Source organism: Amblyomma americanum, chromosome 5 (genome assembly GCF_052857255.1).
Source record: "Amblyomma americanum isolate KBUSLIRL-KWMA chromosome 5, ASM5285725v1, whole genome shotgun sequence".
Taxonomy (NCBI): domain Eukaryota; kingdom Metazoa; phylum Arthropoda; class Arachnida; order Ixodida; family Ixodidae; genus Amblyomma; species Amblyomma americanum.
The window spans coordinates 16,292,542-16,311,157 of NC_135501.1; the positions used below are offsets into that span (position 1 = coordinate 16,292,542).

An 18,616-nucleotide genomic window follows, 5' to 3' on the forward strand; every position below is an offset into this window, starting at 1 on the left:
GGACTAACTTTGTCGGGTGCTTTCGCCGAGCTCCTCAGCGCGAAAATGGACAGTGCAAAGGATGCCCTACAAGATTTCAGGGCTCTCGGGGATAAGCCTCCAGGGAGCATTAAGGAAGTAGCGAAGATTCTTACCGAACTTTTAACTAAACTTGATGTATTTGCATCCGACATGAAAAGCAGCGTCGAAAAAATGGGCGGCTCAAGCACTGAAATTCGCGCTGAGCTCTCTGGCATTAAAGAGTCAATTGACTTCATGAATGAGGGGTTTGAAAACTTCAAGGCAGATGTGGAGGGTTTTCGTCGGGAGCTTGCGGAAGTCAAAAAACAAAATGAACATTATGAGAAAACAAATGAGCTTCTGAGAAATGAACTGCAAGAGACAAAAAAAGACATGTTAGAGCTAAAACAGTTCACCAGGAACATAGATCTTGAAATCAAGGGACTTCCGCTTGCTCCGAATGAGGACCTTGTAAACTCTGTTCAGAAGGTGGCTTCTTGCCTGGGTGTCGCACTTGCCGAGTCTGACATTGATGTAGTGCATCGAGTGCGCTCTAAAGATAAGGATAAGCCAAACGTGGTGGTCAAGTTTGTCACAAGGTCTATCCGAGATAAAGTGCTCAATGCAGCTAAAAAGACCAAACTGAACACGAGACTGCTTGGTTTTGAAGAACAAGAACCCTTGTTTGTTAATGAGCACCTGTGCGTTGAAAACAAAGTACTACTATCTAAAGCAAAGAAAGCAGCTAAGGACCACAACTGGAAGTTTGTTTGGTTGTCACAAGGAAAAATTTTGATGCGTAGGGCAGACAACTCTACTGTTCTGCACATCACAAGTGAAGGTGACTTGGCCAACGTTGTGTGACTTTTCTTTTTTTCTGTCGTTCAGATCTTAGCATGACATTTTTCCTGTTTCTTTTGACATGGCTTTTACGTTTCAACAAGTTGATGATTTGATGCGTGATAAAAGCTTTTCAATTTTGCATTGTAACGTGCGCAGCATACGAAGTAACCTAAATAACTTGATTGTACACATGGCAAGGTATGAATCCTGTTTTGATGTAATAGCCGTGAGTGAAACGTGGCTTAAGCGTGATGAAGTAGTCTCTTTCCCGGGTTATAAATTTTTATCCCAGCCACGGGATACACGAGCAAGGGGAGGTGGGGTAGGGATGTTTGTCAGAGATAGTGTCTCCTACCAGCTAATGGGAGTGGCGTCTGTTAGTTTTGACTGCATTGAAACCCTGTTCATAAAACTTCAGGATGGTTTGATGGTTGGTGTGGTTTTTCGGACACCAAACACATCGATAACGGAGTTCCTTGAGAAGTTTGAAATGATTCTAACAGAATGTTTTCATGGGCGTCGCTCTAATATTGTCATAATGGGCGATTTCAATTTAGATCTATCACATGGAGTACAGAACAGCTACACTTTACTTCTCGAATCATTTGCCTTACGTAACCTTATTACAGAACCTACCCACGTAACAAGTACTTCAAGTACTCTAATAGATCACGCCCTCTGTAATATTGTCCCAGGTGTGCTGGCCGGTACCTGCGCTGAGGTGGTAGCCGACCATTCACCCATTTTTCTTGTAATAGAAAAAGACCTGCATCCACAAGCGCAGTTGACGCAGTGTAAAATTCGTAGTAAGATAAACTATGTAGCACTGCGTGAAACATTAGAACAAGCCGACTTCACTACGGCATATGATGAAAACGTCAATACTGAGTGTAAGAACTTTTTAGACATCCTTAAAAATGCCATTGAACAGAGCTCTCTGCCAAACACTAATAAATACAGCCAGCCAACGTGTCCTTGGATGAATACTGAAATATTAGCCGTGTTAAAAGATAAGGACAAATGGTATCGCAAATGGAAGCAGTTGAGATCAAACGAATACTACCTAACCCAGTATAAGCGCTGCAAGAACTTGTCTGTATCTCTTATGAGAAAAAGAAAAAAAGAATATTATTCATCACTGGTGAAACAGGCGCATGGAAATACAAAAAAAATTTGGGATATAGTGAACAACGCAATCGGCCTGCGATCCAGTACGGCAACACTCCCTGAGACAGTTGACGAAGACACAGTAGAATCATTCAATACCTATTTTACCTCTATTGGGCCTACGGTTGCCGCGCAAGTTCATGCTGACGCACCTACGGCGAAGATGCCGGAACGTGTTAACAACAGTTTTGCTTTGCCTGACATAGACATAGAAGAAGTAATCACTGCAGTCGGCAGCCTTTCAGCCGGCAAGGCGGCAGGACCTGATGCAATACCCGTTAGACTGATCAAAAACAACATTGATATACTAGCGATCCATCTACAACACATATTTAACCATTCATTGGCAAACGGAATATATCCTGACGAGCTGAAGGTTGCAAGGGTTGTACCTATTTATAAAGGCGGTGAGCGATCTGATCCGCGAAACTACAGACCAATATCGGTATTAAATGCAATTAATACAGTTTTTGAAAAGGTTCTTTGTAAACGTATACAAAATTTTCTAAATAAATATAACATTATATGTCATAATCAGCATGGCTTCAGGCCCCAAAGGTCAACGTCATCCGCAGTTCTTTCTCTTTCACAACTTATAAATTCTGCACTGCATAATAACAAGCTGGCCATAGTAGTATATTTAGACATATCAAAAGCTTTCGATACGGTTGATCACACAATACTACAACAGAAATTGGAAACCTACGGTTTAAGAGGGAAAATTCGTGATCTAATTAAAAGCTATTTTACAGGACGGAAACAATATGTTGTCGTGAACAATTTAGCCTCACTACCGCAAAGCATTAATCTAGGTGTGCCTCAGAGCTCCGTGCTTGGGCCGCTATTCTTTTCCCTGTATATTAATGACCTTCCATCAACGCTGAAATATTCGAAAGCTGTAATATATGCTGATGACACTGCACTGCTTTTTACAGGGGAAAATTTAGTGGCACTTAAATGTATAATTAATGAAGAGCTTGGTGAAGTTTCGCAGTGGTTTAAAAGTAATCGGTTAATCCTTAATACTGAGAAAATAAAGTACGCCGTGTTTCACTCGCGCAGGAAGAACATGAACTACGAACGTATATCTGTAACTATTGACAACACGACTCTGCTGAGGGTGTCTCAATACAAGTATCTTGGTGTCCTGTTCGCGTCTCATATGCACTGGAAAGAACAAATTAATAATGTTTGCTCCAAATTAGCCTATGGTTGTCATGTTTTACTAAAGGCCAGGGACTGCTTTGATCTTCCAATTCTACGCGTTCTGTATTTCGCCTTTGTGCACAGTCAATTATCTTATTGCCTGGAAGCGTGGGGTGGTACATATAAAACATACCTAGATCCTGTTTCTCGCCTTCAAAAACGAGCTATTCGTATGATAACTTATTCAAATAATACACACCCCAGCAGGCCACTCTTTCAGCAGCTTTGTATCTTACCCCTATCAATGGCATATAAACTGAAGATAGCTGAAATAGTAAACAATGTAATAAAATCTAACAACCCCCTGCCCCTTAGTTTATTTAGATTACCAATGAAACAAACAAGAGCTGCAACTAACAATCTATTTAATTTACCACCTTGTTACAATATGTACGGCCGGAGACTCCTAGAATACAGTGGAGCCCATGTGTGGAATGAAATCCCGAATGAAGTTAAAGAAAAAAATAACTTTTCAGCATCTTTAAAACACTATTTAATTTCCATGGAAATGTAGGAATCAATTGTGTGTGTTAATCTTGAAGTTTTTTATTTTACACGGTCTGCGGTAGTATTGTGCTTGTGTTGTATTTGGACCCCTCACTAGCCGTAAAGGCTATGGGTCCAACCAACAGTTTGTGTACTGTTTCTGAGAATAAAATATGTCACTACGAAAAAAAAAATTCCTTGGAATCCGTTTTATAAAGAACAAAAGGTTCCTAAGGCATATTACTTATATTAGTTGCAGCATTGGCATTTCCACTGGGTGTAACGCCAGTTAAGAAACAGTAAATTCTTCTGCAAGTGAGGCTCCAGATAATAGCTCATTTTCAGCAAATAACTAGCCTAGTCTTTGGGTGTGTTTTTTGTGAACAAATGCTTCATTCAGAACTTTCATAGCTGCCAGGGATTGTGCCTGTTATTACTAAGTAAGCGCTGTTGGTAAGCTTGCCTTGCACTCCTTAGCTCATTAGCTAAATTATTACGATATGTTCTGAATGAAGACATATGAGAATGGTCATTAGTGAGCAAAAAACTCTTAATAAGTTTATTTACCATTTCATCGTTTCCGTATAAGGCGGTATTAGCCACGGCTTTCGCATCTTCGATTTTTTTCTTTTCGTCTTTCATGGAAAGAACTTTGGGTGGTGTACTTTTATTTTGCTTGAGAAAGTACATGTATCAATGCCGGCTGGCCGTACTTGAAAATTGAGGTTCAATCTTCATTACGAATTAATAGCCTAAAGCGGCGAAGAGATTCTTCAGTAATACACTGATAATTGGTTTTGTTTATGTGGGTTTTACGTCCCAAAGCGACTCAGGCTTTGAAGGATGCGGTAGTGAAGGGCTCCGGAAATTTCGACCACCTGGGTTTCTTTAACGTGCACTGACATCGCACAGTACGCGGGCCTCTAGAATTTCGCCTCCATTGAAATTAGACCGCCGCGGCCGGGATCGAACCCACGTCTTTCGGGTCTGGAGCCGAGCGACATAACCACCGAGCCACCGCGGCGGCTTAAATACATTGATAAGAAAAGGCTGCGCGTTGACAGGTGGCAAAGCTTGTAGAACAACAGAGACAAATACAGCTCAATGATCACAGATATCAGAGTATAGTTACAACACAACTGACAGAAAAAGTGATGTCAACAATCAAATGATGAAGCGTACTTGAAGAAGATGTCAACCTAGTAGATAAAATTAAATTCGGAATGCCATTTGATAAGACTTCATGTAAAAAGTCACTGCTCTTACAACTATTATCTGGAGCGTTAAGATTAAATTCGTGACCAGTAAGTGTAGATTTATAAGATTTATTATGAAAAGAAAATTCGAAAAAGGCATCGAGGAAGAGGCGGAGTAGGTAGATGAAGTGCAAAGGCAGGGAGGTTAACCGGAAGAATAATCGCTTTGCCAACCTGAAAAAAAGCAATAAATTTGTCAGCACAATCAGATGGCGGCCTATAAACTACCAAGACAATAATATCGACAGTTTAAACGGTTAGCATGTCCAAATCATTCTTCACCGCAGAAACCTCACCGTTAAGGCCTTAAGGATGGTGTCTACTTTGTTGGAAACTTGACTGCTTTAAATAAAAAGTTGTGGCTCGCGAAATACGCAGCCAAAGAAAAGGTTGATGAAGTCGAGAGTGTGACGGAATCCCGTCTGGCCGGGGGGATACATTTCAAAACAAAGAGACGCCGACCAGTAAAACGAAAAGATTGTATTGACGTTTCGGCGCCCAGAACGGGGGCCTTGTTCGCAATCTGAACATTGTGAACAAGGCCCCCGTTCTGGGCGCCGAAACGTCAATACAATCTTTTCGTTTTACTGGTCGGCGTCTCTTTGTTTTGAAACCAAAGAAAAGGGTTAGGAATTTGTCTGGACTCAGGAAGGGAAAGTCTACGTTCGTAAGGGAGCAGGTGCGAAGGCTATCAGGACTGGGTGCGAGGAAGATCTTGACAAGCTAGTGTAGTCTAGCCTCCTATACAAATGTTATTTTAGGATCATCTTTTTGTTACCATGTCTTCTTTCAGTACTAACACATTCAACGACTTACTGTGAAATTATTGCTATTATTTAGACAACTTTTTTCAATCTATCATTTGAATGCTAAAAGTTTGAAAAATAAAATTAAACATATTGAGGGCGAAATGAAACCACTGGCGACCAAATTTGACTTTCTGGCGTTTGCGGAAACTTGGTTCAGCAGTCCGGAGGATTGCACGCCTATTGCAGAGCACGCATATAGACGTGTCGCCGTTAAGGGTTAACAAACGCGGAGGGATAGTATCCTTGTTCATAAAGAACCACCTATGTTTTGAAAATTTAAAGAGTTATTCACTTGTGATTGACCATTTTGAAGTTGTTACCATACGGTGTCACAACATAGCTATCATGGTATTGCACCCTCCCCCTCATAGCAATGTAGCTGTGTTTATTCAGTTTGTTGAGTCTTTTTTGGAATTTACGTCTACACAACATGCATGTTGTGTTACTAGGAGACGTGAATATTGATATTTTGTATGTTATTCTACACAAATCAGATTACTGGAAATGTTGTTATCTTATGGTTGCGAAAACATAATTGATATACATACACGAATCGGCCGACAGACGGAAACCTTGCTCGATGCATGTTTTGCAAACATACCCAACAGTGCCAAGGCTGGTGTTCACTCTTCGGGTATATTTGATCAACTTCCCTTTTTTGCAGTTTTTTCACATACAAAGGAACCGGATACTCCTGTTTAGATACGTAAAACTTATGACCAAAAAAACGTCACTAAATTTTATTTACCTATGTCTGAAATTAGCTGGGTAGACGTATTCTTAACAAAAAATCTATCTGCCGCGTATAGCATATTCATAAAGAAAAACACTAGCTGCATATAATCGTACGAGTTAAATCGTACGAGTTAAGAAATGCAAGATAGCCAGAAAAGAATGGATCTCAGATGACCTTCTAAAGCGTATTAAACAAAAAATTGAGTTATTTGCATGATTTCTTGCAACGCGTAATCAGGAGCATTTTCAAAAGTTTAAAAAGTTTCTGAATAAAGTGAAGCGGGATATAAAAAAGGCTAAGTCACTTTTCTACAGTGCAAAGTTATTATTGACGCATAACGCTAGATCTGTTTGGCAAGGAATCAATAAACTTATCGGAAAAAAGAGATGTTCTTCCTTAGGAAATGCAAATCAATGAAGTTCTCTATAGCGGTGTCTCACTCGCTAATCTACTCAACGCCCATTTTTAAATGTAGGCAATTCCACTTCGTCTACTCTTCCTTTATCTGACAAATTATTCGATTCCTTTCTGTATCCAGCATGCGAAACTTCAAATTTTTTATCCCCCAAATCTGTAGAAGAAATTCTCTCGAGTAATAATCCAATACGCAGTACATGCTCTCCCGGCCCCGATGGCATTGCTGCACTGCTGCATTGCTGCAATAAAAGCTGCTGCAACGTTTATTAGGATACCTCTCGCACACATTTGTCAACAAATGCATCTTAGAGGTGAATTTCCGCATAAAATGACAGGCACCCGCATAACAGCAATTTGTTTAAAGAGGCAATAAAAATGATCTCAGTAATTATCGTCCTATTTTTGTACTGCCTTTATTTTCTAAAGTTGCGGAGAGAGTCATCTTCAACCGGGTATGCAAATTCCTACACTCTAATAATATAATTTGTAAGCTTTAATACGGATTTCAGCCTGGAAAATCCACTCAGACAGCTATGCTCGAAATAAAAAATGGTCTGATTCGTAATACTGAACATAATCTTTACACTGTTGATCTTGAATTTACCAAAGCCGTCGATTCCATAAGCAAAACATTCTGCTTCATAAGTTATACATGTATAATATTCGTGGAACACCTCACCAGTTACAAGGTTCTATACTGGCACCCCTTGTTTTTACACTATATATAAATGACCCAGTAAACATTCCAACTTATTCTACCATCGCTTTATATGCAAATGACGCGAGAAAATCTTTTTCCGATTCTGATCTTAGCGAACTCGAGCTTCGTTCCAACTCTTGCCTACATGAACTGATCCTGTGGCTTCCAGTGAACAAATTGGGACTGAATGCTGAGAAAACAAAATTTATGCTTTTTCACTCTAAAAATAAGCGTATAGATTACGCTATCTAACTCCAGTTCAACAATACCCTGATTGACTCTCTAAGCTCCTGCAAATTCTTAGGCGTTTTTTTTTTCGCAGGACCTAGGCTGGTATGACCATGTAAATTATTTTCGTTTGCATGTAGCTAGATCTATTGGTGTCCTCAATCGCATGAGGCACCTACTGCCTATGCAGAATAAAAGGCAGTTGTATTTTTCTCTAATCTATTCTAAACTGGTGCACTGAAATTTAGTCTGGGGCACATCGAACAAATATTAAACAGATTATTTGCTATAAAAAAAAGACCTTTGCGGCTATGTTTCCCAGACCTTTTTAAGGGCGACCGCTTATTTCAGGCCTTTCACACTCCTCCGTTCCCAGTGTGTCATAAGTATTCTGTTGCGGTACATATTTCTCAGATAATTAAGCAGTACATCGCATCGTTCAGACAAGCATATGTCAACAGAAATATAGACTACAGTCTACGTGTTATTTCTCTGATTACCACTCGCGCTCGGGCTAATTAGGGCCCCCAGAACATTAGATAACTAAGTTACTACAATATGTAACACCTACCCTTCAATAATCCATGACGCTTCGACCAGTCAAACTATTTTCCAATTTAAAAAGAAAATGAAGCTGCTACTTTCGCTTGTTCCTGATGTACCAAATACTTATGATAGCAAGTGTTTTCCCTACAGTCCCGTGATCTTATATTTTGTGTCCCGAGTTATATTCGTTACTGCTGTATTTTTCTCTGCCTATAATGTCATGTACTCAATTTCTAACTATGTCATAACATAAATTGATGGTATCCGTTTTTGTTTTTTATATGTTTTGTTATTTCATTCTTTAAAGCAAAATAGATTTGTCCACCCCTCTGCCATTGAGGTGTACCCCGGGGTGAGCCTCATCAGGAAGGATGCTATTTGCTTCCTTTTGCCTCATCCCGTGGGCATGCACTGTGCTTCATGTCCAAATAAACTGATTTGATTTGATTTGACGTGTGCCTCGCTTTAAATAGGAAATATAATTCTCAAGGAAGTTTATAAAATCGATTTCATGTACCGCCCAAGCATCTGTGAAAAACAGCGCACCAATGCTGTATTCAGCGTGCGCTGTCAAACATTATATGTTTTCAGACCTGTTCCGCATCGACTGAACTATTTAGTGTAAGCCGAAAAGCCGTTTTTTTTTTTACCGCTAAGCTGCTCTTATCTTTATGCCAGAGACGTTTGAAGAAATTCGCTTATGACATTGCATTGCTGAGTCACTCAGGGGATGAGATGCAAAGCATGATCAATAACATAGACAGGAAACAAAGTTAATGTTCGAGAGTCTCGAAAGGCAATAGCAGTTTACAGTTGGTCGCCAGACGCTGGAATTAGTACGCGAATACGTCTACTTAGAGAAGCCAGTGACCGCTGATCCGGACCACTACACGCAAAAAATTCAGAGTAAGACTGGGATGGAGCTCGTTTGGCTGGTTCTCTCAGATCACGAATCGCAGTTTACCGATATCCGTCGAGAGAAAACTATATAACAGAACAGCTGTGTCTCAGCAGCTCGCGCCAACAAGCTCTTCGCGCCAACCAGGTCTCCAAAACTCCGTGGGGCTGAAACGTGGAGGCCAGTCGAAAAGGGTTCAGCTTAAATTGAGAACTACGTAAGGTGTTGTGCAAATGAAAATGATAGTGTAATATTAAGGGACAGGAAGACAGCAGAGTGGGTCAGACAACAAACGCGGGTAATGAAATCCTAGTTGACACCAAGGAAAAGAAATGGGCTTGGGTAGGGCATGCATGCGAAGGCTGACTAACCATTTGACGTTAAAGTAACGGACTGGACGCCAATGGAAGGCAAGTGTAACCGGGGGCGGCAGAATGTAATGTGGGAAGATGACATAACGAAGTCTACGGGGATATGGTGGCCGCAGCTGGCACAGGACAGGGTTAATTGGAGTGGTATGGGAGAGGCTTTTGTCCTGCAGTGGACGTAGTCAGGCTGGTGATGATGATGATGATACCGATCTAAAAATGTTGTCCACAGGCGTGACGCCGCGGCGCCGTGATACGCCAGTGTGTACAGGGCCGCTGCGCAGCTTGTTTTAATTAAGAGCAGCATACTCTTGATGCGATGCAATTGCCAGGCGTGCTCTCGTTGCAACAGCAGCAATTAGTGCCAGTTGGAGCAGTCCAGGAGGGCTATAAGAACAATTTCAAAATAGCCAGTTTCTGCTGTTTTGTTTTCATAGTAATAATGTCCTCACCTACAAGACATGCATCCCCGTTCTCTTTCAGTACGCAGATCAGTTTTCTCGCCATGACCGCAAGGTTTGCTTTTTGAAAATTTGTGCGCTGATATGGTACGCCGAAACAGGGCAATATGAATAGGAAAACACAGACTAAGCTGGGCACAATGTAACAACTGATTTCGCGCAAACCAACTCTCCCAAGCTCCGTTGACAAGCTTCTGACTCCTCATATGTTCAGCCTGCTTTCCGTCGGTTTCCTAACGCATACCTCGCTTTGCCAACATGTTCTGTCTGTGAAGGGCTGTCCATCTGACATAACAAGTCGAGATAGCTACACGGGCAAGCAAGGAATGAACGTCTACACTTTCAAATGTGTTACAGATGGTACAGAGCTTCGTCGTCATCGTTGTCTTCTGTGCATTATCATCTTTTTCATTATAGCATTATTTTTAAATGAAGACGACGATGTGCAGTGCACAAAACCTCATTGTGAATATGAGTTCTATAGTAGAATGAGTTGAGGAAGATGAAGCTTTAGAAAAACACGGCGCTAGAGTTTGCTGCAGTTTAAAACGAGGCGTGATTGGCTGCGGCGATTGCGCTGTCGTGCAGAGGCCAGCGAAGCTGCTGTTCGCGACACCGCGGGTATATTTATTTTAGTTATGGTTCGGCAAAGTTCACCCTCATGGACAAGATCCACACAAACCGGCGAGCTGGTTTGACCCCGTGAAGTAGTGCTCTTACACTAAAATGCACAAAGTAAATTTTGGGCACGAAGCTACAGTGCAGCCTTGATCGGACATCTTTCCACTCGGGCTCAGCCACAGATCTGTTTGTACCGCTGTTCAAAATTTTTTGCTGCAAACTCATCGACTGCCTTGCTAAATATTGTAATATTTTCTTTTCTATGAATTTTTAGATTCTGACCTAATAAATTATGTTTTATCTTCTCTTTATCATCTTAACTCTTACCTCTTTTCAGTCCATGCCCTACTTGACCTAGGATCCACAGGTGTTGCTCTCCCGCGTACTTTCCTTTTACCTTTATTATGTACAGGTTTACAGCAACCTCTGCCTCCCGATCTTTAGCCGATTTCCCAGGGTCCATATGTGCCATCTTTTCAAAGAATAACAACATCAACACTAACTTTGCAGTGCACTCCGTCGTTTTTCTACCACTTGGCCAGCGATTGTCTGCAAAGCCAACCCCGCAGCCTTGCCGCGTGCGCTGGTTAGCCGCCATCTATCGCAGACTTGCCGTACCCGTAGTCGGCGATTTTCGGCATGACCAAAGGTCACCCGCCGCTCCGTAGCTGCTGCCTGTCAGGGCTACGATAAAACGCCTTCTTCGTCCAGGCACAACCGGTCGTACCAAGTGTGTTATCGAAATGACAGGTCAATCTGAAACACCCTTCCAAGGAAGTGCCCAGAAGAGACGCTGCTTTTCGTTTCAGCCTGGCATACTGCCGTTATAAAAAGTGATGGTAAAGCCGCATCAACACTATTATGTGCCAGCTTTATCACAACATTCCTTCAACCGACCCTTCACAAGTGCCTTGGAACAAATGGATTTCAAGGCTTTTTAATTCGCCGCCCCACCAACATCGTGACCGTTTGAGTGCGCTCGCTATCCGACATCGATCGTCTTCGCGAACTAGGCTCCGCCTGCTTCTGCACGACCACTGTTGTAGTTCAAGCTTATCTGGCACCTCCTTCAGACCATCGTCGCTATATCGTGTCGGGTGTCGACCCAGACGTCGCACCCAAGGATCTTGTTTCTTCGTTGGATTGATTGACACAGAAGGTGGTGGAAGCACGCTACATTTTCACGGTATGTGTCGGTCACGCTGCAGGGGCCTCTATCTCCTCCGACTCGCATGTCGTTTTTGAGGGCACCTGCAGCACTGCCTCTACAAACCCAGCATGGTTTTCTGTTATCGCTGCTTCCGGCCATGCCACATGAGAGCTTCTTGCCCGCATCCGACCGACACCTCTAAAGAGTTCCCAGTGAAGCGCCGCGCCTTTAGCAAGAAGAGTAAACGCCCCAAGGGAGCTCACCAGAAGCAATGCCGGAGTCGACCAATGGTGGCCTGCCTACATCGAGCCCTAGCCATTAAGCAAGACACTGTAAGCAAGGCACAATCGTAGGGCAGGCAACGCACCTGAGAAGCATATGTTCCCACGACGACTAATTTAAACGCCTCCACGTACTAAAAAACAATCTAATTGGTAGGAACCATCCTCTGGAGTCCCTTAATCATGCTTTGCAACGAGCAACGACCCTAAATTGAAGCGATGTACTTAAAAACGAAAAAACGTAACTGTGAGTGGCCTCCTGCACTTATAACAAAATTCTCGAACGCCCTTCCGAACAAACAATATTCTGCGGAAATAACACCTTATTTCAAATAGCAACCATTCTCCCAAGAAAATATTTCCCGACGAACCAAAAGTAATCCATACACAACACAAACCTGAAAGATTTCTGAAGGCTGTGTGTTAAAAAAAAAGAACGTTCACAGGAAAAAAGGAGGACAGACGGCAGGAAAGAAGCGCACATGCTTCTTCTGCGTTTCTTTCCTGTCGTCTGCCCTCCTTTTTTCCTGTGATCGTTTTTTTGGAGCACAGCCTTCAGAAACGAATATGCACCAACTAGCCTGTCAGAAAGTCTTACTAAACCTGAAAGAATGTCTAGTCAAATCTAGGCTTTATAAGAAACACCCGCCGACCGTAAGCCCATGCTCTCGCCCTATAGATGCAGGACATGCAAGAATTTACAAAGCGACACTACTGTTTGAAGCACGAAAAACGATTACAGCTTCGATACAAACTCTAGCTTTAATGCCCGTCCTCCAATGCTAAATACATCCTTCAATGCTCCTCTTGCCAGAAACTGCGTGTCATCCAATGTTAACTACATGCTTCAATGCTCCTTTTGCCACCAACAATATATCGGAGAAACTGGGCCCTCAATGAGCGCCATACTAAATGGCCATCGAGCTGACACAGCAAGGAACCTACAGAAGGCAATGGCGGAACTTTTGAACCAACGCGGTCATAACTTCGATGAACTTAAGCTGTTAAATCAGGTTTCAATTCTTCAAAGAATAGAAAATACAGAGTGGCATTCATAATTCACAAATTTAAAAAATTGCAACCAGCAGGGATTAACATACCGAGAGGAAACTTAGAAATCTTTCAGGTATATTCCTGCGCTGGCGTATTTCTTTCAACAGGTCTTACGCACGGCCTGAGCATTTACCAACACTCCATACCGCTGCTTAATCGTTTCTTTCACTTTACCCATCTGCCTCGTCCCGCCCTTTACCCCCTCAAAGTAAATATTTTCTTTTCTTTTCTCTCTTTATTGAATTTTATGTTTACCATGCGCCCGGCTTACCTTGCCATCGCTTCTCAGGAGCACTTGTCTTCCGCTTTTCTCTCCGACCTCAACCCCGGCTTCTTTTCATGTTTTTTTGCATTTTATTTTTCCTTTAATATATTTTCCCACGTATTTCGTTCTGCCATGCTGAGTAATCCCTTAACGAAGCTTTTCTGGACAATACTGCCAAGCTGCCTGTCGCAGCTGGACACACAGCCTTTCAAGCCCACGCCCGCTATCTCTCCACGCTCAGCACCCCGGGATTCCCTTCTACAGAGCTGGCTTTTAAGGTGATAGCCTTTAATGGCTCATACTCGCGTTCGTCCGTAGCATTTTAGGTTACGTGACCTTGCCGGTCCGTTCCATCCTAGGTCACGTGACCTTGTCCGGCCCGTTACATTTTAGGTCACATGACCTCATCAAAAACAGGGCTTCATGTTCCACTGCGAAAAGAAACGAAGATAGAGAAGAAGGCACGACTTCGTTTCTTTGCGCAGTTAAATATGATTCCATACCAACTCGCCAAGTTTTCCGTTCTTATTAAACAGGGCTTATTGCCTGATTTCCCAATCCCCATACTAATGACCTATGCACTGTCTGGGGCTAGTTTGTGACGATATTCTCCGACTACAGCTCACTGTGTTGTGTCCTTGCGTGTTTCCTTCTTCTATGACTCTTTCGTCGCGCTTTAGTCATGGACTATCTAGTGTGGTGCAGTCACATGCGCACATATATGGCTTGCCCCTTGTGCAACACAACAGGTTGCTCAGTTGTGTTCTGTAGAGCTGCTCCACTTCGTGGCGCCACAACTGCAGCAAGTGACACAGGTGTTAATAGCTAACCTTCCTTCAGTTTCCTAATTATGGATACCACACTGAAGAGTGACCTATATGCGTTGCAATTAAACTGCCAAGGTTTCCTGAGCACGCCAGGCAATATGCGCCGATTGCGCCTCGGTAGATTTCCTGCGTGCTCATCACTCTTATGAGAGACAAATGATCTCCTCCATCCTTTTTGGATCTAGAGCCTACTGTTGTCTTACTATCCCAGACAGCCGTACCAGTACTGCCTCCTGAACGCCTGGAAAGGCCGCACTATGCGTAGCTATTTCGTACCCCCCAGTTGAACTTCCACTACCGTTTTGGTGCAACAAATGGCAAGAAATTATGGCCATGATAGTTCGCCTTTCCCGCATTTACGTGATTACAAGCAGGAATTACAAGCTGATTTGCTTCACTAGACCCGAGTCACTGCAGCTAGTTAAAAAAACGGTTACGAAGAAAAATCCGGCTGTGGTGCTTGCCGTAGCATCATCACCAATTTCTCCAGTATATCAACCCACACTTCAGATCGTGGTGTTCATCCGGACTTCCTCGCCATCTGAAGCTCTTTATCACCGGGTTCGTTTAAATGCTGCATTTATAAACGCTTTAGAGTTACGATTAGGTTAAGCGAACAGACCCTATTGCTATAACTGCGGCTTAGTAGAAACAGTAGAGCATATTTTGTTAGAATGCCCAGCGTATGTTCAGGAGTGTGCACTTTATAAACATCTTATAGAATCACTCAGTCCTTTGTCTCTAAGCCTCGCTTGTGTATTAGGACCCTTAGTCAACCATATGAAGCAGACGGGGACTATGAACTTTTTATTTGATTATTTAGATGTCATTGGTGTTCGAGAGAAAACACTAATTCGTCCGTTCAGCACTCTCACTGCACATTCTCTGTGCAATGATCTTTGTCATTCCATTTTCTATACCTCCCTTATTCCATCTTTCTGTCACCGAATCCCTTCTCCACGCAGAGTAACAACTCGGCGGATTTAAGCACCGGCTAAATTCTGTTTTTTATTTAAACAGCTTTTCCCTCTCGGACGTGATTTTTGCGTAGTTCTACACGCACCCCTACAGTGGCAGAGGTCCTCGTCTGCAGCTAGGATTGATAGCTCAGATCCGTTGCACATAAAACGGGACGTCCTACTTTTGTTAGCATTCAATTTGTGGCCCCATCGCCGAGATCATCTACATTCTCCTCCTTCCTCCCCAGACCTGACATGGTGGTGTGGCGTACGTCCCCTCTCCCGGGACCGAGATGTAGACTTCTGGGCAGCCATCACCATGTGGCACTTAAGGGTTTAGATCCAAATTCTCAGCGTCGTGGTAAACGCTGTTGCCATGACGGGGCTTGTTCGGGACGCACTCAGCGACTGCCTTCTACCAGCTTCATCTGATCCACAGAAAACTTCGCGAGCAGCACATCAAATGGCCACTTAATAGAGTTTGGTGGGGGAAAGACGACAGCCTTCGGACCGACACCATCTCCTCCTACGGGCGGCCCGTCGTAGGGCGGAATTGACGGTCAATCCAGGCCCGTTTTCTTCGCAGCGCCGAGACATTTTACACCGGCTAACAGCTACGGCACGCCGACATGAGAAGCCCTCTCTTGTCAGTGGTGGCAGGACTTGTGTGCGTCTCTTGGCTCATCGCCAACGAATGCATCACCCTGGAGCACCTTTAGTTTCTTAGAAATCAGCAAGAATTCGAGGATCCCGCAGGCTCTGCATGTCTTGCCTAGGGACAGACGCAAAGATTCAAAGGATGTCAGGATTTTACTTCTGGCGTTCGACCCGATTCCGGTCGCCTTCACCTTCCCGAATACTCTTCCTTCATAAGCAGGCTCGCCTCCAAGAAAAGAGGACATTGACGGTATGCAGAAGCCATTCACCATGGCTGAGCTTCTTGTAGCCATAGACCAATCGAAACTGCGCAAAGCTCCTCTGCCGGATATAAGACGTCTTCAAAATTGTCGAAGGCCCGGCATTGGAGGGGTTACTTCAGGCCCTGAACACGAGTTGGACCACTGGAGATGTCCCAAACTAGTAGAAACATGTTGAGATAGTGCCGATTCCTAAGCCCGGAATATATCTTAGCCAGTTAAGCAACCTTCGCCCGATAGCACTTATGTCCACCCTATGTAAGCTATTAGAAGGGATGCTAGCTACGCGGCACTCATGGTGGCTGGAGTGGTATCGCTGGTATCACCCTTCTCAGATTGACCTTCGCCCTCACTTGTGCACTGCGGACCGGTTAGGCCATCTATAAATTATGGTGCTACATGGAGGCAGATCTCAGAGAATCGGCACTCCTCTAACCATGGCCTCTGACGACTTCACAAAGCCTACGACGACGTCTACGACGATTTCATCTCCGTACGCCTCAGTAAACAATTTGCTGGACACTTGTTAATAGGGGTGTACCTTTAGGATCAGTGCTGGCTCCATTATTATATAACATGCCACTTCTTCCTGTGACATGCCAACTTGATATCATTCCAGATATCTTTCATTTGATGTGTGCGGATCTTGTAACGGTCTGGTCAGCACTCACGAACCTTAGCCGCCAAGTAGGTCTTCAGACCGCTTCGGACAAGAACTTTCAGTAGTGCACGAAGATTTGCCTGGCGCTGTTGCTTGAAAAGGCACACTTTATATTTATCACAAGCCAATCGGGTAGACGCCGCCTTTGGCTAACACCTATACAGCTGTTCTTGAAAGACCAACTACTCATTACATCCTCGTCGATGCGGTTGCCAGGTAACGAACCGGACTGCTCTGGATCTGCAGAATCGTGGGTTCGATCTGCGCTGCAGAAGGCCGCTAATACGCTGCACCTATTGCACTGCCCAGAAAACAAGTGGAGCTTGGCCTAATATGACTCGAACGTTAGTGCCCTTTGTGTTGCAACCTCGGCTTGTTAATCAAGCCCATATCCAAGACCTTACCGTAAGAGATTGGAACCGCTTGGAAACACTCAACAGAGAGGCCGCGCGGGTCATCAACCTCTGCTAGACCCCTATTCATACAGTACAAGCGAAAGCTCAGCTGAATACTAGATGAGCTCGTTTAGATTAGTCGAATTGCGCGCAGCCTTACTTAAAGCAAACGCGGCACTATCTGCCGTGTCACATTACTTTGACCCCACTTATCTACTTCTTCATCTGACACCTTCGGAACCCCCTCCTTGGCAGCGTCCTCAGGTCACCTACAACCGACGTATAAGTGTCATGCGCAACGTTCACCTTTCAGTGACAGAAGCAGAGCCCCATCTCCCGGCAGGTTCCACAGGCGCGCTTTCAGCTTAGTGGATGCGAGCGCGAAAAACCGTATTTTGCACAGAAGTTTCCTTTGTACACCTCTCACTTATGTACGACAGGCACTTTCCTATATGACAGAGGCGCCGCTTCACTCTGTGACAGCATAGCTCACAGCCACTCGTGAGTGTTTGTCCAGTTTAAAACACAGCATTTTTATTCCACGAGCGACCCGGCTTCACCTATATACAGATTTCACACAAGCATTTGGGGCTCTACGGCGCGTAGCGCATTTCCTGGACATCGTTGCCTATGTGTGCCACATTATGAAATCATATCTATGCCTTGCCCGAGTTTTGTGGGTTCAAAACACTACGCACCATCTTAGGGAAGCAGACAATGCGTTCCATTCGCTCCCAGTGACATGCCTGCGGCCTCTACTGAAGTTATGCGCAAGAGACGCCGTACTGCCTGAAAAAGAGTTCCTCCGCCGCTCCACGCGTGCTTTAATTCCACCGCTTGAATCCAACCTTCCGGACGGTTTAGCTGGCCATGAAGAGGCGGCGTTGCGGAAAATACGGATGGATGTTCCACTGACGCCTGCGATCAGGGCTTTCTGGGCATCGTATACTCCTCTTCTGACCTGCCTCCTCCGCTCCACTACCGCTAGAGACGCCACGTTAGCTCCTTTCTTGCTAACTTCGGCGCCACTGTTACCACCCCAGCCAACCACGAGACAGAATCATCTGGAAACATGGGTCCCAATACCGGGCTTATTTGGCATTTACAGCCTCCACAGGCAGGTATATGTATTAATGACTATCTTGTGCCTAAGGCTAAATTTGCGCAATTAAAAAAAGGTGACTTTTGAGGATGGGGTCTGCTCTATCGCAAAATCTTTATATCTACTCACCTTGAAACTGTCAGTAGGGTCATGAATGTGCTTGCCCTCGAGCCTAACAGCCAGTAGGACTATAACCACTATAAAAGCTATAGACATCACTGCGGTCATCTCAGAACGAAACAGCAGATACCTACGCCTGGTTTC

General features: G+C 43.9%; 1 protein-coding gene across 1 annotated transcript in view; it reads right to left on the reverse strand.

Moving 5' to 3' along the window:
• Positions 1-18,616, reverse strand: part of LOC144134582 (uncharacterized) — a 61,706-nt gene that overhangs the window by 43,069 nt on the left and 21 nt on the right. The window contains exon 1 of the mRNA XM_077667474.1: positions 18,482-18,616. This exon is cut by the window's right edge and continues 21 nt beyond it. Coding sequence (XP_077523600.1) covers positions 18,482-18,616 — 135 coding nt within the window. The remainder of the gene's footprint in view (positions 1-18,481) is intronic.